This window comes from Tachypleus tridentatus, chromosome 13, assembly GCF_004210375.1.
Source record: "Tachypleus tridentatus isolate NWPU-2018 chromosome 13, ASM421037v1, whole genome shotgun sequence".
NCBI lineage: Eukaryota > Metazoa > Arthropoda > Merostomata > Xiphosura > Limulidae > Tachypleus > Tachypleus tridentatus.
The window spans coordinates 21,785,584-21,808,595 of NC_134837.1; the positions used below are offsets into that span (position 1 = coordinate 21,785,584).

General features: G+C 34.4%; 1 protein-coding gene across 1 annotated transcript in view; it reads left to right on the forward strand.

The window, feature by feature from the left end:
* Positions 1 to 23,012, forward strand: part of LOC143240205 (pyruvate dehydrogenase phosphatase regulatory subunit, mitochondrial-like) — a 115,352-nt gene that overhangs the window by 28,259 nt on the left and 64,081 nt on the right. The window contains exons 6-9 of the mRNA XM_076482294.1: positions 237 to 318; positions 8,458 to 8,582; positions 12,179 to 12,293; positions 20,356 to 20,502. Of these exons, the coding sequence (XP_076338409.1) occupies positions 237 to 318; positions 8,458 to 8,582; positions 12,179 to 12,293; positions 20,356 to 20,502 (469 nt within the window). The remainder of the gene's footprint in view (positions 1 to 236; positions 319 to 8,457; positions 8,583 to 12,178; positions 12,294 to 20,355; positions 20,503 to 23,012) is intronic.

Sequence of the window (23,012 nt, forward strand, 5' to 3'; positions counted from 1 at the left end):
GTAAGATGCTGAAACTTTCTATCATGACTGATAAGGGATAGCCATGGCAAAAGGGGTTAATATTTATGCACAATGTTTACAGAGTTATACCGATGTTCATAGTAACTGTAATCTTTATAAGACATAAGCTCTGTATATATTAAGTGAAGCTAATGTACATTTAACAAGTTATACTTTTTCTTGTTGATGCTATGAATTCATAGGGAACATACAGTTGAATTGTTTCTATATTCCAGGGAGGACTGTGGATACCAGGAGATGGAGTCGGAGACCCTTACAAATGTTGCTTAACTCTTGCTACTGAGGCTAAAAATCTAGGTGAGTTACAACAGCAAGAAATACATTTACGGTTTGATTGGATCCAATAGGATTGAAAATATTCATAAGTTACACTAAAATCAAAAATAAATTACAACTGTAACTAGACATTCCCAATTTATTGATAGCTTACTGTTCAAGTTGCAAGTAACACTATGATAATTCAGATCAAACTGAGTTTACTCAGGAAACATTGAATAGGTGTTCAGAATAATATGAGATTTGATTAGAATATTTATTTCAGAATATTATTGAAAGTCTGAATAACTGAGTCATAATAATGAAGTATAGAGAGTGAACATGAATCATAATACAAAATGGAGAATCATTATTCAAACAGAAAAAATGTGTGTATGTGTGTACCAGTTTTGGATCCTGAACTGTTACTTTTACAGGATTTTCCTTTAGATTACTTACTCTTCAAGACTATATACTGTTTAACCCTTTTGACACTAGTCATAATTCAAAGACCATGTCATCACAATTGTTTACTTGCATTCAAAATGTTATTGAACTATAAATTTATGTCATACATTTTGGTATCAAACTGTAGATTATAATTCAAAATTTAATATTATATCTGAGTTACTTTCTTAATTTAAAAGTAAGTATTGAAAGAACACACCTAAGTATTTATTTCTTTGAATTGCATGGTATATTGATTGCAGCAGTGGTTCAAATTAGATGTTTAAATGTCAGAATACTAAATCTATAGTTTTGCATGAATTAGGATCTCAAATTACCAATATTGAAAAGCTAGAACATAAAATAAGAACCTCATATCTTTTTATTTTGCTGAGATATGGATTATGTACTGAATTAAACACAATGTCCCCATTCACCTCTTTCCTTTCTTAAACTAAACTAAACTAACGTGGCAGGGGTTCAGTTTAGAGAGAGAGAAATCAGAAGAGTTCTCTCTCCAACTGGGGTGTTCAGGAACTTTGTAGTTCCTCTTCGTCCCCTTTCGTTGATTGTTATTAGGATTAAGTGGTGGTTTTTTTTTTTATTATTATTTTAATAAATTAATTATCGTTATTTCCTTTCTTAGAAATGGTTCCTTATATACATTTACTTCAATATATGATGGCAACAACCAATTAACAGTTTAGAATATCCTCCTAGTGATTTTCTCAGCCACTTTAATATGTTAAAAGGCCATCACATTCTTTAAATTTGTATTTCAAGGGGTAGGCTATCTCTTTAATCTGCTCAAAGTTTCATATTTTTCGACCAAAATACAGCTTAGTTACTTAATTTGATAAATTGTAGTGAAATTCTGTGCTATTCATATAATAATTTATGATTTTTTGATTATTCAACCATGTGTGTGCGTATGTATAAAACGTAAAAAAAATATTTTGTTTCGTATCTTCCATGTGCAAAATTTTAAAAGGCTTAGCAACCTGTGATTAGCAACAACTGAGTTCAAAGGTCATAGCTAGAAGAGATAATTGTTTGCTTTATTTATTGTTCTCTTTTTTAAGAAAAACAAGTATAAGTTATTTCTAAATAGTAATAACCTGTATGGGCAAATAATGTATAATGATTGACCATATACTAGTATACTAAAACACAACCAATACAAGGTCACTTTATAAAGATTAAAGGTCAGTTTTATGTTTCATGAGTACATGCATCAGTGTAATGTTAGCCAGGCATGACTGAAAGATCAGTATAATAAAAAATATATATAAATGTATAACCTTATGAGACTTAAGCTACTTAGACTAAACATTTTCATTTTTGTGTTATAATCTGTAGTCATTCTAGCATGAAAAAAAAACAATTTATATTTATTTCCTAATTTTGTATATGATGGTTACTAGGTTAGACAAACTGACAGACCTCACACAAGGTAGAGAAAATTACAGACCAAATATAAAGTATTTTTGACAACAAATGTTTAAAATGTATTTCGGAGGTTTTAGATATTACACAAATAATATCTGAGTTGTTTGGGATGAAGAATAGTTTTTAATCATAGCAGGAAAATTACATTGCACTTGGACTAGTAATGAAACAGACTTGATGCTTTCACACAAAAATCTTTATTAAAATACTTCCTAAGAAATCTGATCTTTTGTGTACAAAAACTTGTTGATCTTTAGTAAAAATCTACTAAGTTTTGTGAAGATACATCTACACTATCAAAAGTTATAGTATAAATACTTAACATATGCAAGCATCCAGCATGACCAGGTGCTTACAGCACTTGACTTATAATCTGAGGGCCATGGGCTTGAATCCCTGTCACACCAAATATGTTTGCCCTTACAGCCATGGGGGCATTATAATGTAATGGTCAATCCCACTATTTGTTGGCAAAAGAGTAGCCCAAGAGTTGGCAGTAGGTGATGATGACTAGCTGCCTTCCCTCTAGTCTTACACTTCAAAATTAGGGACAACTAGTGCAGATAGCCCTCGTGTAGCTTTGCACGAAATCCAAAAAAACAAACAGACTTGGTTCTGTCCTCAGCAGCACATGCAAGTTAGACTGATCACATGATGTGTTAAGTAATCACTGTATTGTTATAAATGACAGACACAAGCACATTCTGAACAGATATGGGAAAGGACAAAGACATAATAGCATTCAAGAGGTATGACAGTAGGTGCACATCTAGGAAGTGCCAAATTGGAAAAGACGGTTTTATGGTAGGTTGCTCCAAGAAATTGTTCATTTGTGTTTATCAGCAAGGTAAAATGTTGAATAAAGTGCCTGCTGTAAGGGAAAATTGAATTCTCACAAAATTAGGGACAACTAGTGCAGATAGCCCTTGTGTAGCTTTGCACGAAATCCAAAAACAAATAAACATATGCAAATGTGTATGTGAACTCTTATATTATACTGAGCCCATTCCAGCATTTATTATTTCATAAGAAATGTTGTGTTTATCCAGTGTGACAAGCACAACACAGATGACACCTTATCTTCAAAATACCACCTATTCTACCACTGAAGGAAATGGGTGTTAACATTCTTGTACAACATGCAGCATAACTGCAATAACTTTCATATACAGAATAGATACTGTCTCCTGAGAGTGACAAAGAAACAAAAACAGCTAGAACTAACTCAACTTAGCAATCTTTTTATAACATGCTATGTAAGAATTGTACATGTACACGGAATAAACATTAAATTCAGAGTAATATTATGTTATTATTATAAGGTAGAAATGCATGATGTGTTTACACACCACAAAAAATCTTAAATGTAATAATAGAATAGTGATTTAGAACTATAATATATTGATAGTTTGGTTCATTCAAGGAACAACCATAGAAGAAACTTCTACAGTTTGTTGGTAGTTTATGCAATTACAGCCTTAGATATCGTGAACATAATTTAAAGACAGCACAATAAACTACAACCACTAAAGAAATGCTCATAGAGTGTTCATAATTTGCTCGGTTTGAGCAAAAGATAAATTTTGCCACAAGTTGGTTGAGTTACAGAAATAATGGAAACAAAGTTTGTTAGATAATTTGCAGCATTAACAAACAAATTAAAATCTGTTTGGATTATCAAATATTACTGCTTCAGCTTAAACATTTCTTCTAGTTACCTTATGGTCTCTAAATGGGTTTGATACTATATTTTCATTTACATTCCATTTATGTGGTTTTGTTTGTATTTTCAGATGTGTTTGCACTTCATATTCACAGGATTCTTTGCCATTCCACTTATATTTGGTTGTATTGAGACAGATTTTTTTTCAACCCAAAACTTCTAAGAAAGAGAGAGGTTCAATACCTATTTATCATCACTCTATTTCACATTTCTGTGACTTCTCAGATCAGAATAATCTTTTATGCCCAGTTTCAGCTTCAGATTTATGTGGCATACAATGATGCATTTAGGGACTAACATCACCAATGGGATCCTACTGTGTCACTTGACTTATCCCCTGTCACTTTAACAGGTTGGATTCCTCATTTAGACATGTTTTATTCTGAACTTTCATTAGAAGAGTAGAGAGGTCTTTGTGTCTTATCTCATTAAGATCAGCATATCTCAGTGTGCCTGGCAGCTTGGTTAAATCATGCATTGGAAGAAATTATAAAGACTTGTATGTGGACCTCACCTAACATCTTGTTATCACATTATTTATGATTTAGTTGTTTCCTACTTGGATGGATTTTGTAACTCCCTGTGGCTCTCCTCCATGCCTTGTCTTGATTGTGACAGATGTGAATGATTTAATATATTCTGTGTTATTCTATTCCTTTTCTGTAATGATCCCCTCATTATTATCATTTGGTTCCTACTGAGTGATGAGTGTTGCCTGGTCAGATATGCTTTTTACAAATCCACACTAGCTACCAACAGAGTAATAAATAAAATTCCAGGTAGCAACAAGCTCTGTTGATATAGTGTTCCATAAAACCACCTTAGTAGTTTCATGTTGCTGCATAATTTCTCATTACTAATACATGATGTGTAATACAAGACCACCACTCATTGGCTATCATGACTTTAGCATAAATGGATTTTGCCCAACCTATCTTACCTCTGGATTGAATAAATCAGAGTTGGTTTGATTTTCACAATTGGAAACATGGTTCACCTCATGTACCATTTCAAGATCATCCTTCCCCCACACACATTCTCCACACTTCTCCAACGTAAAACAGGGAATTTTTTACTACTCCCATTTTTCAGTCATTTGAGTATTGGTGGACAGAAGTCTGTTTCTTCTGAGTGAGGTTTGAACAGCTTATTCTACTTAGAAAGAAGAGGTCAAAGTTGGATACCCTCCCACATATAACCCTAAATGGTTTTTCAATATTTTTTATGGAAAAAGGCCAGCCTGAGGTAATCTCCTCATAATTGTGGTTTAGAGGTGACATTTTGCTATTCACATTTTGATCTTTATATTATTCTCCAGGATCATGGAAGAGGGTCTTCTGTTCCTCCTAATTCTACATGTAAATCACCATGTCCTTAAGCAATTGGTTGAACTTCATTTGTTTCACATTCTCCTTGTAATTATGAAGGCAGGAGTATGTTGTCTTGCTACTCAGGTTGGGAAGTTAGAATTTATGTTTGGAATCCCAGGCTGGATGATCTCTGTTTCTTCAGGTTGAATTAGACAGGAAAGGTCCCATAATTCCAAGTTCATTTTGCACTTCTTCAGGCTGCCGCAAGAGTTTTTCCACTTGGGTGTTACTTGCCTTCTTATTTCTGGTGGCTCAACATGCAACATCATGCAACTTTCAAATCAGACTCCAATAATACCTCATTATTAAACAAAGCCAAATACAATGCAGTCCTACTGCCCTAGCTATTATACCTTGGATCTACATTTGGATTCACAGTCCTATAATTCTGATTATGAGATGTGAGGTCTCATCTGCATGGTTGGAGCCTAACTGAATTAACGATCTTCTAAGGATGTTAGAATTTTGCATCTATGTTCATGTGGGCTTTACTGTCTAGGAATTAAAATTCATGTTGTCCAGGTGAAGAGCATGCCTATTGCAGAAGTATTGTTGTTGTTTTTTTTTGTTTATTCAGATTGAGTAGGGAATGAATGGTCCTTTTATTTCAAGTTGCTTTTTTGAGGTTGAGGAGAGAGCTTGTTCACTTTTGTGTTGCTTGCCTTCTCTTCATAATTCTTCTGGCTTTATATGCAACATTCTGTAACTTTCAGATTGGGTTCTTTTAATATCATAATACTATAATACAGTTATATCACACTGTGGGTCTCCATGCCCCAGCCACTATAACTTTGACATAACTTTGGGTTAACAGCTGTATAATTTCATTAAAGAAATGTGGGGCCTCATCTGCATGTTTGGGGTCTGTATGACCCTTGTGAGCATATATAGTATTTCCAGACCGGATGCGTCTGATACTGCAGGAGGAACCAGTTTTGGAATAGTTGCTTTTTCTTGCATGTTTCTTCTCATGATGTTATAATTTTGACAGTGTGGTCAGTTAGCCTTTACTGTTCACATTTTAGGTTTTACATTATCAGAGCAAAGAGTATACTGGTTAGAGCAGCAGTGTTGACCCTACTAGTTTTCTATATTATATATCTATATATCGGTTTGCACACATTTTGAACACCTCACCAGCCCTTCCACCTTGTGAATGTGGGATTCTAACCAAAGTGTGAGAGAGGTAGTTGTACTTTGGAAGTTTACATTTTGTCATATCAAAAATACATTTTTGGTAATACTTAGCAAGTATTAGTGGAAGCACTGTTTAGGAAGAGGAAAATTTAAATTTTTTACAATTTGTATGAAACATTAATTCTAAAATATTGGATTGGTTGAATGGACTGATCCTTAGTGTTAGGTTTTTTTTGTTGCAATGCTTTATCCTATTCCTTGTTTATTTTTCCTGGAAATATCAGTGAAATAAAAATGCTTATTATCAATTCCCTACTGCTGCCTGGACAGTGAAGTAAAATAACATAAATCTGAATCTGGAGAACTGTTTAAAAGTATTCTTAAAGAAACATACTTTGCTAATACAATATGTTTTACATTTTTAGGTTATTGAAATATTCTCTGTACAAATATTCCATCTGATAACCATTAGGTAAAATAATTAAGGTGTAAAGAAATATTAAAATAATCTTCAAAGAGGAGTTGTTAACTGATAATGACCATTGGATGGAAAATAGAAAACTTGCTTTAGGTGTAATATCATGTTTAAGGTTCTGCAAGTGTAAAGGTTATTGAAAGATTAAAAACACACTTTTCTATAGCATAATGTTTAATGATTCCTCATCCAGTAGTTCCTAGTGGATGTGATCCCTTCAGATAATAACTTCCTTTTAACTACAAGTTTCTGTGCACAGAATGATCTTGCACTGATTAAGCATTTCATGAATGACTTCCTGATACATATAACATATGACCATGATCTTTTGGTGGAAAGTTGGATAAAAACACCTCTGTTGTGACATTTTTTAATATCAATAATATGATTAACAGTGATACATGAATACAGTAGATAAGATGGAGAACAAAGAGGTAACATGGCTGGAGATTGCTTTACAACTTAGTATATGTATCTTTATACTCTGAGATGTTCAAATGAAATTTCTTGGTGTGTACACATTGATGTTTTTGATTTAAAACCTTTCAGGTGCTCAAAGGTAACCAGTGGTGGTCAGAAACTGTTGTTTATCTTTGCCCTATTCATAAAATTAACGTTTATTCTTTTACTGAATGTTCTAGATTTTAAACTAGTGACCTAGACATTATGTAGCTTGATCAAGATTTACTAACAGAGTATGAAGGTTATTAAGTTGTAGTTTGATGAGTGACAGACTTGATTAATGTACATGTTAAGCATGGAATGAAATGCTTCAGGTTACCTGGAAAAGTTCCATATGTCTCAAGTTGGGAATGGGAAGTTGTTGTGAAGAAGGCCTGAACTCACTACTTCTAACTATTAATGTGGAAACATAACATGGACGTTGATGCAGACCGAAGCTTTTATGAAAGCAATCTGTTCAAAGTTATACATGATCTATAAATGAAACAGAAATTTAAGAATTTTCCATGAAGTTGGTTTAATGCAGTTTTATCTGATTACTTGTATAGTGTACAAACCATTATGCTCAACCACTAAACTCAGTCATTCATTATCTGTCTATTGATCAACTCAGTCATTCATTATCTGTCTATTGATCAACTCAGTCATTCATTATCTGTCTATTGATCATTTGAACAACAACATACTACCATATCTAAGTTAATTTTCATATCATACAGGTTTTTTATGTATCTAAGATGGCCTTATTTATAATGATGATTAACTTGATAATGGTTATTAAATGAAAGATGGAAAACACTTGGTTGTAATATCATGCAGTGAGGTATATTACATGTACAGGTTACTGAAAGCTTCCTTATATTATGTTTGTTAACTGATAATGACCATTAGGTGAAAGATGAAAAGAAGTTGATTGTAATGCCATGCAGTTAGGTTTTCTAGATGTAAAGGAGATAGAAAGATGATATTTACAAAGGTTATTAATTGTTGATATCATGTAATACACATTTTAAAGATGAGAGTAAGTTAAGGATAATCTATGAAGACTTAATTGATAATAATCACTGTTTGAAACAAATAAAATGAATAATATTAAGTAATGCAATTTTTTTTTCTAGGTGTAAAAGTCATTGAAGGATGCTTTGTACAAAGGGTGTTAACTGATGACCACCACCAGGTGAAAGGAGTAGAAACAAACTTGGGTGTGATATCCTGTGATTATTTTGTGAATAGTGGAGGTTGGGTTAGTATTAATGAGATCATTTTTAATATTTTTTAAAAATACTTTAAAATAATGACCTCCAAAATTGCAAATTTCCCAGTGATTATTTTGTGCAAAAAAGGATATTATTCATTAACAGCAACTTCAGAGAAGATATTGACACACATTATTTTCTTGTATCACACCGTGAAATTTTGTAACTGTATGTTCAGGTATGACTTTACATGAGTATTGGATATACAAGTGTGTTTAATGTAAACATGATATTTTAACTTCTTTTGTGACTAAAATGTTTCTGATTGTTTAATTTTTATGACAGGAGTGTTGAAGGGTGATTGTTTTAAAAGCTTTAGTTATGACAAATTTCATTATGTAACTGTACATGTCATATATTGTGTATACAGTTATATTGTTGTACTAAGCTTTTGTTATGTTGTTCATGTCACTTTACTTGAATCTTCAGTGTTTTTCTCATTGCCTTATGTAAGTATAATTACATCATAATGGTTTGTGGCTTGTAGTAAGTTTGCGACAAGTTAGTGACCAAGCAAGTGCGAAGCTTTAAGTAGAGAAGAAGTGAAAGTAAAGTTCACTTAAAGATAGAAAACTTGATTTTAGCCATCATGTGAGTGGTTAGCCTTAATGATTGGTATCTTAAAGTGACTTTCACAGTTTAACAAAGATCAGGAGAATAATTTGTCTTTTCAAAGGGTGTCCTAAAGCAATTTAACGAGGCTGTGTGGAGTTTGAAAAAAAGGAGACACTTGTTTAAAGTTGAGGATATGACCGGGGTAATGTAAGAGAATTTGCATTGATGCTATTGTGATAAGGGTACAGAAAAATAATTCATCTTGTCAGTTAGAGTCTAAAGTAACTGAATCAGCCTGTGTGGACTCTTGATAAGAAAAGAGAATTACTTAGAGTTTTAGATAGAACTGTGATATCCAACAAATCACAAGCTCCTACTGTAGAAAAATCCTTTGTTTGCATGTACGTATAATCTTGACATTTGGTGATTGAGCTATGGTTATATGGTGTTAAACATCAGTGAAAGCAAACATGAACAAAAACAGAAATAAGTAGGAATATATATATGCAAACTTGTAGTGGTGGTGACAATAGTGTGGATATTTCAATGAAATTGTCGCTATGTCAGTAGATTTTTATAAATAAATAGAAAGAGGTGAGCATCTTTGGTTAAAAGACAGTGAACCATGAGAGTTTATTAAATAGCGAGAATAACTAGAAAGAGAAGAGAGAAAGAAAGACTGGAAAGAAGGAGAGAGATTATAAGAGCACAAATTGAGAAAAAGAGAGAGGGGAGAAACTGCAACTAGAGAGAATAAGAGCACAGATTGGGATTGCCAAGCTCACCCAATAAAATGAAGAAGGACTCAAGAATGACAATGGGTTCTGGGCCAGTTGACCCATGTTTCTCAAGTCTGATGAACAGACAGATGACATGGATGTTTTCTTGGAGAAATATGAAAGATTTGCCCTAAGTCAGAACAGGGACAAAGGGGACTGGGCAGTCTGTCTCTGGCCACTACTCGTTGGAAGAGGCCTACAAGTATGTGCAGGCACAATGTCAGAAGGTACCATGGACTATGAAAAGTTAAAAATGACCTTGCTAAAGCAATATAATATGAACTTATGGAAGAAGATTATCATTAGGTCATAAAGATGTGTTTGAATGAGACTTTTAAAACTTAAATGGCAAGGAAAACCAAAACATATGGTCAATTTGGGTCATCAGAACAATCTAAAAAATGGCTTGCAACAATATATCCTCTAGTATAGTGAATAGAGTGCACCATAGTGAAAGTAAGTGAGCATCCACAAACATAATGATCATTGAGAAAAGCTATTCATATGTTCCCTCAAACATTATGTAGCGTAATCAAGAAGGACATAGATTGGTAAATATTGGTGTATAAAAATACTTCAGTCCTAAGGATTGATGATGGATTTTTGTCAGTCCTAACAAAATATTTTTAGTAAAATAATGATATAGCCAATTTAATGTGAATACTGCTTCTACTAAGTTTGTCTTCTCCAAATTACTAAAGAAATTTCAAAATTTTTAAAAATAGCAAATATTTCAATTATTTGAAATTTCTTTACACCAACTATAAGGTTTGATTACTTAAGAAATAAGCTGAAAGCCCCCAGACACAACAACCTTAATGTCAGTGAAAGAAAGTGAAAAATCATATCTTTGGAACAAATTGTATTTTTCAAAAACTTGCACAGTGGTACATTTCTCTGTGTTATTGTATAAACCATTAAGAAGGTTAAAACATTGTTCTTTGCTTTATTTTGGTAAAAGAGTTAATACCCATACCAGCCATCCTGAGACACACAACACTAGTGTGTCTAAAGCTCTCTAGCAGTAGCTATTCCTCACTATCACTTGCTACAGTCTTGGTCAGTTTGTGCTCGTTTGAAGTCTTTATAGATTTGATACTTGTAACTTTTAATATAGTATATATATTTTCACAAAATCTGTAGTTTTTCAGTAAATATTACAAGTCTTCCATGCCCAAAAAATATTTTTGAAGTATTTTAAGTAACCTGAAAAACAAATTCACTCAAGAATGTATCAAGTATTCCTTTTGAAAAGTCTATGTGCTAAGTGATTTTCATGTTAAGATTAAAAATACTTTTTTCATTTTAGATAATTTACCCATGAGCTGCTCACTTTTGTGTATCATGAAATAATTTTATTATATTATTATTGTTTATTTTACCTAATCTAACTTTAACTACCTTAAAGAAATCCCAATTTTAAGAATTTAGTTTCTTTTATTAAAAAAATCCAATTTTAATATATGTAAATGATAGTAGTGCACTAAATAATTATTATTTAATTTAAGTAATGATGAGTGAAAAGGAAATAATTTCCCCTAACTCTTTTTCTCGCTTTCAAACTGTATGACAAGAGCCATTACAAATTTGTCCAAGCTCTTCATTATCTTCTTTGTGGAAACAAAGCTTGTACTAACTGTGAAATCAACAATTCTTCATTCAGAAAATAATATTATACAACACGTCATTTGAAAGATGAAAACCTTGGCTTGTTACTGATTATAGATGAGGTAGAATTTTAAACATAAGAGAGATTTACTAAAAAAATCTTGAAAGAAAGTATGTGACGTGAGTGTGGCAAGAGGGTTCTGTAACTAAACAATAGGCTATATAAATTATGGTTTGTATGAGGAATTAAGATTTTATAGTGAGTAATTTTTGTTCAGTTCCATAGTTATTGAAGGGGTGATGGATAAAACAGAAAAGGTGCTCAGAGAAAATCTGTCACACTAGGGGAAATTCTGAATTTTTTTTTAAATATTGTCTTCTAGAATTAAGAACTTAAAACTTTTATACCATGAAAATATGTATTATTGTTAATAAGATTTTATGGTATGCTAACTGGTATAACATAAAGTCTATTGGTAGAACCTTGTGTCATGTGCAGTAAAAGATGCCCATGACAATGGAGTTAACTTGCTAAAATTTGTTGAAATAATACGTTTTTTATGTTGTTATTAATATTTGTACAGTATTTTATTGTAGGTCCAGTAATATTAAAATGGCTCATTCCATTCATTTACTTATAGTGGGCCAGACATATTGGAAAACTGAGTCAACCAAAAGTTAAAGTTCCACTGTATCCATGTGAACATCACTTCCTGCACACTCTACCTGTGAAGGATATTGATTTACAAATGCCAGGTATGTCAGTTTTTATGAAATTTAAATAATAATAATAATAATAAAGTTCATATTTACTCTAAATTAATCTTTTTAATATACAAAGTGACTATAAATTTATGGCATGTACTCTGTTACTTACACGTTATAATTCCTAGACCTTACACGTGGGAACATATTTCCATTTCCAAGGTCTGCAGATTTTTCCACTGGATGCCATTTACTTTATGTGACATTACTTCTTCTGTATAGAACCTGTTAGATGTGTTTGTTTGCCTGCATATGAAATTTTTCTCCAATATTGCATAGCATTTTTAAAGTTTTTCCGTTGATGGTTAGGCAGGAGTGGATTATTATATCTTTCATCAGAACGTAGGTGTTTTTTGAGGTTAGTGCATTCCAAGAACTTTCCTTAACCTGATCCAACAAAAACTGAGAAGACAGGATTTGTGAACTATTTAGCATGCAGTAAGTGTTATCAGCAATCAAGTTGCTCAGTCTACTAATAACATGATGTTACCCATCCTGAACACGGGAGACAATCAGCAGGACCTGTGTACATGCAAGATAATATTAATGTTGTGAAGAGCTAGCTCTGCAGTTCTTGTTGTGTACAAATCATCGGTAGGGGATTACTGCATGTTTGATCATCATGATCACATCTGTAGAGTTATGGTTATATGATTATATAAAAGCATTATGTACCATGACCACCTGCATGTGAATATTTAATTGAGAACACAAATCAGTGCTACATTTTCACTATTCATAGTAATCACTTCTGTTAATCTATGTATGATTATGGACTCTTACCATGATGAGTTCAATTGGTCCAGCGAAATGTTAGTTTCATTAACTCGTTTTGGTTATCTCAGATTTTACTGTCTTCAGTAGTATTTGCACTGATATGTGTGGTACAATTTGGGAGTTATGAGCAACAGGATAAGTAAAGTTACTTTATAGTCACTCTGTATAGGGAAAAATTGTGTAAGATTTGAAGCATTTTCATTCTCTAAGGTGTGAGTTTGTTGTATTTCTATGTAAGGAAATTTATTTTAGCTTAGTAGGAGTAGTGTAACAGCAATCATTATTAATATGGAAGGAAGTGCTGTTTTCATATCACCATACAATTGCATGTTATGCAAGAACCACTGGAAAGAAAATGTGACAGGGAAAAAAATTTTGGGGGATATTTCTAATACAGCTTATCATAGATATAAAATAAAAATACTTTTATAAAATCTGAAAATGAGGAGTGAATTTAGAACTTTCATTCGTGTAAGTCATTTATATTTGATGAAATATGTCAAACAGTAACCTGTGCTTTATTTCAAGTTAATTTATGAGAATACTGAAGACAGTGGCAGTGACTTTTAGTATGCTACGAATAACTTTCCAAAACAGAGAAGCATCACTAATATCCCATAATTTTGTTTCATTATTACAGTGAAACTACTTTACCAAACAGCATGAAACTTAAACTTACCAAATAGCAAGAACAATGTTCCTCTTACTGTGCCAGTAAATAAAGATTTGTTTATTATTAGTTTTTGTAATATTATGGCACACAAACTATCAATGCAGAGAAGTTTATTCAGTTAAAAAAATCCTATAATTTGATTTTGTCTTTTATGAAGATTCCAAAACTTTTTGTTAGTTAGTTTTTAAAAATGTTAAAAATACTTCCTTCTGAAACATACTTATCTCTACTCTCCTTTTAGTTTTATCCTGATGAAAGTTTCTCTTCTTCACTCATTTAAGCATTGATGTGAATGTTACTTTGCATGCTCCAATGTTTATCCTCCACTATATTGCCCATAGCAAGTTAAATCTTGTGATTCTCTCCACCTATATCAATGTGTTATATGGCTTTTCTCAATGTTACTATAACCATTTTACATGCTTTCTGCAGGTTTCTCTTGCATCTTGTATAATTTAGTTGTATGTATGATGTTTTTTACATGTATTAGTGGGTTTTGACTTTAATGTCTAATTTGGGAAAAAAACAACTTCTGAGACATTTTGGATATTAATTTTTATGTTAATGTCTCTGATGCAGCACCTTCTAGTGCTCCTACTTTGCTATTTCCAAAGTCTAGTGTCACCTGGACATTGGAAAGAGGTCCCCTTTACACAGAGGATATCTAATTGCTCATATGTAAAGAGGTGGAGTTTTATATGAGGTCTGATGTTTTGTGTCCTGTCAGCTCAGAGGCTGAACTTGTCGATGATCAAGAGCAGATTGGTGAGAATATAAACTCTATTTTCCTGGTACCTTTCATTTCTCAGACAGTTAATCACAAGACTTCGATGGACATCCTGCCTTCTGCACCATTTTTGCAACTTATATGTCGAGTTTGTAGTGTCTTGAGCACTAACTGATATCTGAGGTCTGAGCAGGTTTCCTGCTTAATTTTAAGAGAATTTTAGTCATTTATTGACTTCTACTTAGCAAAGTTATCAGCTTCTGCATTTAGCTTGATCTCTTTTATAAACTTAGGACTTTTTGGAGAGAGATGTTTTGCTTGAGTGCATTTGACTTCCTTCTTTAGGCCTTAGAGATCTCAGAGAAGTTTCTTTTCGTTAGACATTTGTTTATTGCAGGTATTCCATTTCCACTTTCTTTTCAGACACTTGCCTCTTGCCTTTCCTGGTCTTTCACTGGAAGGTTTCTGCATTTCCTATTTGGGTTTACAGACTTGCATCAGCTTCACATTCTATCACAACGTATGAAGATTCTGGTTTTATCAGCAGGCATCTTCTGCTCATGTGAAGCACCAACAATGCAGTGGTTACCCTATGGTGTTTGGTCCTGTAGGGGGTCAACTCAGTTTGTGTATATCTGGGAGGTCTTTGCCACTGATGTGTGGGTCATTCAGGTCCTTACAAAAGGATTGGCACTTCATTTCACATCTCCTCCTCCATTGTCTCTCATACTGGTTGTCTTTCTCCTCCCCAAGGATTATCTTACATCCAGTTGTCAGTATAAGCTATTTAAAATGTACACAAAGAGGCTGCAGTGTATGTTGATTCCTTTCTTAGGGCTACTATTTTTGGCTGTTTATAATATGAAAAATATGGGCAATATGTAACCTTTCTCATCTCAATAACTTTCTTTAACTTTCTCAGTTTACTGTAAATTCACTTCTTTCTCTTAGCTGGCTCTTTTTACCTGTTCTGTGGATGGCAAAATCTGATGTCACCAATGCCTACCTTCATATTTCAATTGAGGATATTTGTGGCCTTATTTCTGCTTCATCCACATCAACGAAGTTTTTCAGTTTCATTCTGTTCAGCCCTCCATCTGCCCCATGTGTCCTTTGCCAGTTAGTCAGATTCTTTTCACTTCTTTTTCACTCAATGGACTTTCACCATTACATGGGCAACTGACAGAACTTTACACTCAAACTCTATTATCAGGAACTGTGAGAGCTGAGTTTGTTATCAAAAAGGAAAATCTATCTAGTACCAATTCCAGACTAATTTGGGCCCAACCTTCTCATTTACTCCTTTCCATGGCTGAAATGTTTTTATAGAGAATATAGAATTCAAAATCCTTTGGACAGAAAAGGAAACTTTTTTTCACATGAGTCTGTTAGAACTTCTATTAGTTCGGTGAGTTATGATTCATGATTTTGATTTGTTGCAAGGAAAGGTGGTAATGCTTCACTCAGATAGTAACATTATAATCCTCTACATTTACAAGCAAAATGTTACTCACTACAGGTCTCTTTGTTTTCAGACATTGGATCCTCTCTGTTGGGCTCACTGTCATTAGATTGCTTTTCTTGATTTTAATGTTCTAGATGTTATGAATTTTATAAGTGGATAACAAGTTATCTGAATGCATTAACCAAAAGTTTTTTGTTTTTTGTTTTTAATCTTCTCTTGTCTCAGGATTTCTCAGATCAGTGCTGTTGCCACTCACTCGAATATTCTGGTCTTCTGTCTCTCACTGTTTGGTTTGGGCATGGATAATTTATGTCAAGTTTGGACAGGTCTTCATCTTTGTGTGTTTTCTGATTTGTCTGTCATCCAGGCTTCTTGCATTTTTGAGTTCTTCTTGTGGTGCTGTATTGACCAGGTCAGCCTTGATTTTCATTCTTTCAGTATATTCAGAAGTGCCATTTTCTTCTGTTTCCCATCTGGCCATTTCTCTTACATTAGCCTCACTCAGACGTTCTTCATCCAGTGACTACCATTATTTTGTTTTTAGGTAGTAAATTATATGACAATGGGCATTGACCTCTTGGGTGGTATTTTTATTTATGTGGTTCATCTTTCTTCATTGGATATCAATTAATGCAAATGATTTGCTTATCATCAATGGTCTCTCAGATATAATTTTAATACTTTTCCACTGTGCCATGTTTCATAATTTCTGAAATGATTATTTGATAAAGGCCTGGTGCTTTCTTCTGTTTCTTTGTATAAATCAGCTGTCATAATTTACTTTTACTTTTTCTGGAAGATATAAAGTTTTTGAGTTCCAGGTTTTATCCTCGATTCTGAAATCTTGTGAGTTATCCTTCCTTGATATTTTTTCCAGATTCCTAATCAGGATATCTCATTGGTTCTCCACATCTTATCTCATCCACCCTTTACCTTCTTCATCATGTTCCATATATCACTTTTTGCTAAGACTTTTATTTTTGTCTCTTGTTGTCTAGTGGATATTAATGTTTGTTTGTATTTCATGTTCACATGGCTCTCAACCATCCCTTTATGTTCTGTTGTATCTTGATAAGTCTTTTATTCCTCAATCTTCAGCAGCTAGAGAAGGAGATATAGCTTTCTCTCCTGTTCATCTTCCCTCCATTTTCCATTTTTATGAACACTCATATCTAGATCATCTTTTATGTCCAGTTTGGGCTCTTTGATGTTATGTTTCATGCACTGAAAGGTTTCTAAGTTCATGTCACCATTTGTTTATCCACTTGGATCTTAAAATGTCATGTGACTCACTTCCTGTCACTTTGACAGGTTGCGTTTGTCAGTTGGTGCATATTGCTTACTCTGGGCTTTTATTGAAGGAACAGAGACATCTTTGGGTTTAATTTCATCAAATTTGCCATATCTTGATATCCTTGGCAGCTCTGTTGCATTGTGTGCTAGAGGAGATTGTACAGGCTGGTATGTCAACCACATTTAAATCATTATTTACATGATTTGGCAGTTGCCTTTTGGAAAGTTTTCAGCTACTCCCATTGTTATTCTCTATACCCTGATTAATAGAGGTGAGTGACTTAATTTATTTTAGGGTTTATTTCTATTCATTTTCAGGAACCCTCTCATTTTTAGTTGGATCCCCATCTGTGGCAGTTCTTGCCTGGTCAGGTGTGCTTATTTCCAAATCTGCACTGTCTACCAGTTAACTAATAAAATTATTTTCCTGGTATCAACCAGAAAATTTGGGGTGGGGAGATACGTAAGACCACCTTGGGTGCTTTCTGGGTGGTAAACGATTATAAAACAACAAGTAATACATTACCAGACTATCGTGAGTAAATGTTGAAAGGATTTTGCCCATTTCTGCTGATATTGGGGTTGAATAGGTTGGGGTCATTTTGCTTTATAAAAAAGGAATGTGATCCAACTTTATCACTGTCTGTGGAGCATCATTCCGCAGGATTTCCTTATGTTAGTATCCCCTCCTTCTCCTAGTGGAATGTGGGAGGCCTTACCACTACCAGTTTCCAGTCATTAGAGTAGTGGACAGAGGTCTGTTCCTTCTCAGTGATGCTTTAATTTATTATTCCACTCAAGAAGAAGAGAGCAAAGCTGTGTGTCCTCCTACTAATAACCATGGATGGTTCTTCCATTAAGTGGTAGGAGCAATACCAGCTTACATAAGAGTTTCCTTGTAATTCTATTTCAAGGTATGACTCTGTGCTGTCTGGTTGCATTATGTGTGATCCTTCTTTTTGATAATTCTCTTCATTTTGATAACCATGGAAGAGAGTCCTCAACTCCTTGTAATTCAACATATTCCATTGTTTGAACTTGGTTTATTTTACATCTTCCTTGTAATATGGGGGAAAGAGGTCTTGTCTTGCCTCTCAGGTTGGGGAGCTAGGATTGCTGTTTTTAAATTTAGGGTTGGTAACCTCTATTTCTATGAACTGAGTGAGACGTGAAAGATCTCATAATTACAAGTTCAGATTGTTGCATTTTGCAATTCTTCAGGCTGGGGCAAGGGTTTTGTTCACTTGGGTATTTCTTGATTTGTTTTATCATTCTGGCAGTTTAATGTACAACATTCTGAAACTTTCAGGTTAGGCTCCAATAATACTACATTACTAAACAAGACCAAATAAAACAGCTCTCCTATCCCAGCCACTGAGCCTTGGATTTAGAGTTGGGTCCACAGCCCTGTAATTACAATGATGAGATGTGGTACCTCATCTGGATGGTTGGAGCTGGAACAAATCTTTTTCTTCTAATGATTTTAGGATTTTCCCTATATGGCCAGTCATGTTTTACTGTTTAGGAATTATATATATATAAAAATGGCTGGTATGGGTAGAGAAAACTATGTAGAGGAGCGAACAATGTTTTGACCTTCTTTGGTCATTGTCAGGTTCATAAAGAAATAGAGGTAACTGACCGATAGTTGATCACATGCTTGAAGGTGGTTGTGTAATTGAGTGTAGGAATGTAGAGGGTGTGCTTCGATGTTTGATTCTATTTATTACTATAGGAATAAAGGTGTTCCTTTGTATTGGTTTATTTTGGGCTTCAGTTGTTGTATAAGTAAGGCTTCTTTAATTTTGTGTTTGTTTATGTTTGTTTCTTTATTTAGTATTTGGGTGTTTTCTATGGTTATGTTGTGTTTGTTTGATTTGCAGTGTTCGAAAACGTGTGATGGTGACTTTTTGTGTTCTTTGAATCTGGTTTCCATTTTTCTACTTGTTTCTTCAATGCAGAAGTCATTGGCATTATCACATTGTACTTTATAAATAATGTTGGTGTGGTATTTGCCAGTGTAGTTTTTACATAGCATAGACCTTAGTTTTGTGCCTGGTTTTTGAATAAGTTTGGTATTAACTGGAATGATATATTTTGTTGCTAGTTTTTGCCAAATGTTGGTTATTTTTCTGCTGATGTTGCGAATATATGGTATGCAGCAGTATATGGTTTCATGATTTTTTTTAATTCATGGGGTATATTTATATCTTATGTTGTCTGGGCAAAGAGCATACCTGTTCCAGAAGTAGCTTGGACCCCATTAGTGTGCTGTTACTATATCTCATATCTGCATGCCTTTATATATATATGCAGGTGCTTTCTGTGAGATTCTAGTGTGCAAAAGGTATGTTTTGAAGTTTAAACTTTCCTATCCCAAAAATGTATTTCTGACAGTACTTATCTTCTGTCACACTATACTGCCCTTTTTGCTCAGGATGGCTAGTGTTTGGGTCTGATAATTTTTACACTTTCAAAAAAGTGAATAATAAGTGATAATGTGGAGCTTATATGTATATCTGGTATAGAGAGCACATTGGTATCAGTGAAGAGTGTCACAAGATTAAAATTGCTAAGCCCATTACTGGTTATAAAAGCTGGAACAAGGGTAAGATTCATACTAGTGTTTAAAAGGGAAGAGAAACTTTTGTTGAGATAAAGCTAAAGTTTAAGCAGAGGATTATTGGAAATACATTTTTGGTATAGGAAAACGTTAATTTTCACTTTTAAAATGTTTTTGTTGATAAGAAAATTCCATTGTATATCCTTTAATGTATTTTGTTTGATAATTTTGGTGATTGCAGTAGTCATCAAATCCTGCTTTGAACTACATAATATACTATAGAAATTGACAGCTGGTTTATGAAAATATTTTGTTATTATTGGAGAAGAAAGTTATCTTCAATTTACGCTCTCAGTTAAATAAAAATATAGTTTTAAAAGTAATGTGAAAAATGATAAAAGGGATTTATAATTTTAAAAAGGAATAAAAATGGTTAAGATTCTGTAGTATAATGGTTTTCCTTAAGTATTTTCTGATAATTTTGTTATGTTAAATGATGTTTTCCATTTTATTAATTAAAACATCCAAACTTATAAAGCAGTATTTGTTTTTGAGTGATTAGAGATTATGATGGCCACTTCTATATCCGTGAAAATCAAGGAAGATATTTAGCAGGAGGATTTGAACCTATTTCAAAGCCTCTAGACCTAAAAGAATTACCTGGATCCTTTAAACCTTTAACAGAAGATTGGGATCAATTTTGTAAGTCACTTTTGTGTTTTTGTAAATACTTTTTTGAAAGAAATACCAGTAGAATATACTATTCATACCAACAAAATTAGATGGTTGTATAATGTCTAAATAAGTTCAGTACTTTTCTTAAGTGACACATAGAAATTCATAAAGTATCTACTTTAACAAAATGTAAATTCTAGAGTGTAGTAGTAGTAAGAGTATATTCATTTCATATTGACTCACATCTGAAGTACTAAAACCCTTTTCTTTTTGAGTTTGACATAATGCTATTAACAAAGCATGTGATAAAAAAATTTTGAATGTCCTTTTTACATTTCAGAGCTTAAATCACTTACCCATAATTCTTTTCCCTCCTAACTTTCATGTGATTTAATGTGTAACACACGTACCTCATTTTCTTATATTACATTTTCTTTCGGAAAAACCTTTAGGGCAAATGCCCCCTTTTTTTATTCAAAAGGGACTAGAGGGACTTGCTGGCTCTCCAAAGTCAGTAAAGAAACTTCGATCTGGTGACATATTTGTTGAAACATCCACATCCCAACACAGTGAACTCCTCTTGAATTCAAAGGCAATTGGGGATATACCTATTGAGGTTACACCCCATGCTACCTTGAATTCTTCACGAGGAGTTATTGTTGAAAGGGATTTGAAGAACGTTCCCGAGTCAGAGATTCTCGCTGGTCTCTCCACTCAAGGAGTTTCTGCAGTGAGGCGCATCTCCACTCGCAAAGATGGAGTTACACTGCCAACAAATACCCTCGTTTTAACATTTACTTCACCACGTGCACCTGCCACCATCAAGGCAGGTTATCTCATTTACAGGGTTCGCCATACATACCAAACCCTCTTCGATGTTTCCAATGTCAGAGATTCGCCACTCAAAGACATCTTGTCGTGGTTCCCTGACATGTGCTCCTTGTGGAGGCAAGGACCACGATGCCTATGACTGTGACATGAACCCACATTGCGTAAACTGCAATGGTTCTCACCCCTCTTACTTTCATTCTTCCCAAAATGGTTGGAGGAAAAAGAGGTGCAGCGTTTGAAAACGACACATAACATTAGTTATCCTGAGGCTCAGAAATTGCTGTTCACAACTCCATCTCGGACATATGCTGCTGCACTTCATTCCGCAACTACAGTGGGAGTGCAGACAGATCTCTCTGTGCCTCCAAGAGAATCATTTTCAAAACAAATGAAAAGCCTTTTGACCTCCGTGGTTAAAAAGGTTGATGAATCGACTTCCACACCCATCTCTGTTCCTCCCATACCTTCCAACAAACCTCAAGATCCACGTCCTTCAGTTTCAAATACAGGCATTTCTTCTGATACATCTTTTTCTCCCACCACAAGAGACAAAACAATTATTCGTTTGCGTCCTCAGTCACTGGATTCCCCTTCCAATAACAAAAACCTGCCCACCTGACCCAGAGCAGGATCCATGGAGGTTGATAGACTTCCTCCGACTAAAGACAGTAAAGAAAAAAGACGTGGTCGTAAACCGAAGGGTTCTCCAGCCACTTCACCTACCCGTTCTTAAAAATGGCCACCTTGATACAATGGAACTGTCGAGGTTTACGTTCTAATCTGGATGATATCAAAACGCTGATTGCTTCCTACCATCCTGTTTGTCTTTCTTTACAAGAAACATTTCTCAAAACTGCTGATACTGTCTCCATTCGGCAGTTTTTTCTGTACAGAAATGACAGGTTGTGTGATGGTCGAGTACATGGAGGGGTGGCACTGTTGGTTGATCAACACGTGCCCACCCTGTCTTTGACACTCAACACACCCTTGGAGGCTGTAGCCATCCGTGTTTCCTTGGGTCATACCATCACTGTTTGTTCTCTGTACCTGTCCCCTGGAGAGACATATGATCAATCAGATCTTGATGCTCTCATTGAACAATTGCCATCTCCATTTCTAATCCTAGGGGATTTTAATGGACATCATCCCATCTGGGGAAGTGCTATTATTGATGGGAGGGGCCGATCTGTAGAGCGGATGCTCTCTGATCACAATCTTTCTTTTTTCAATACTGGTTCTTCCACTTACTTTCATGCACCTAGTCAGTCCTTTACCACTATTGATCTCTCAGTTTGCTCCCCTTCATTATTCTCCCATTTTTCATGGAGGGTTGACAGTAATCCACCAGGCAGTGATCATTTTCCGATTCTTTTGAGAGAGACTGGCCGTGGTCGATGCCACCCTACCCTCGTGACCCGGTAGAAGCTGGATCAGGCAGACTGGTCCACTTTCACTGCTCTCTCAGAACTTGATCCTGCCATCGTAAATCAGCCATCAATAGACGACTGTGTAGCAGCGGTAACTGACTGTATTACACATGCAGCTGCTCAGTGTATTCCTAAAACCTCGACACGTTTTCCACGATATCCTCGTCCGTGGTGGAATCCTGCTTGCCACTTAGCACGGAAGGCTCAAAAACGGGCCTGGGATACTTTTCATAGATATCCCACACTTTCAAACCGTGTTGCTTTCCAACGGGCCCATGC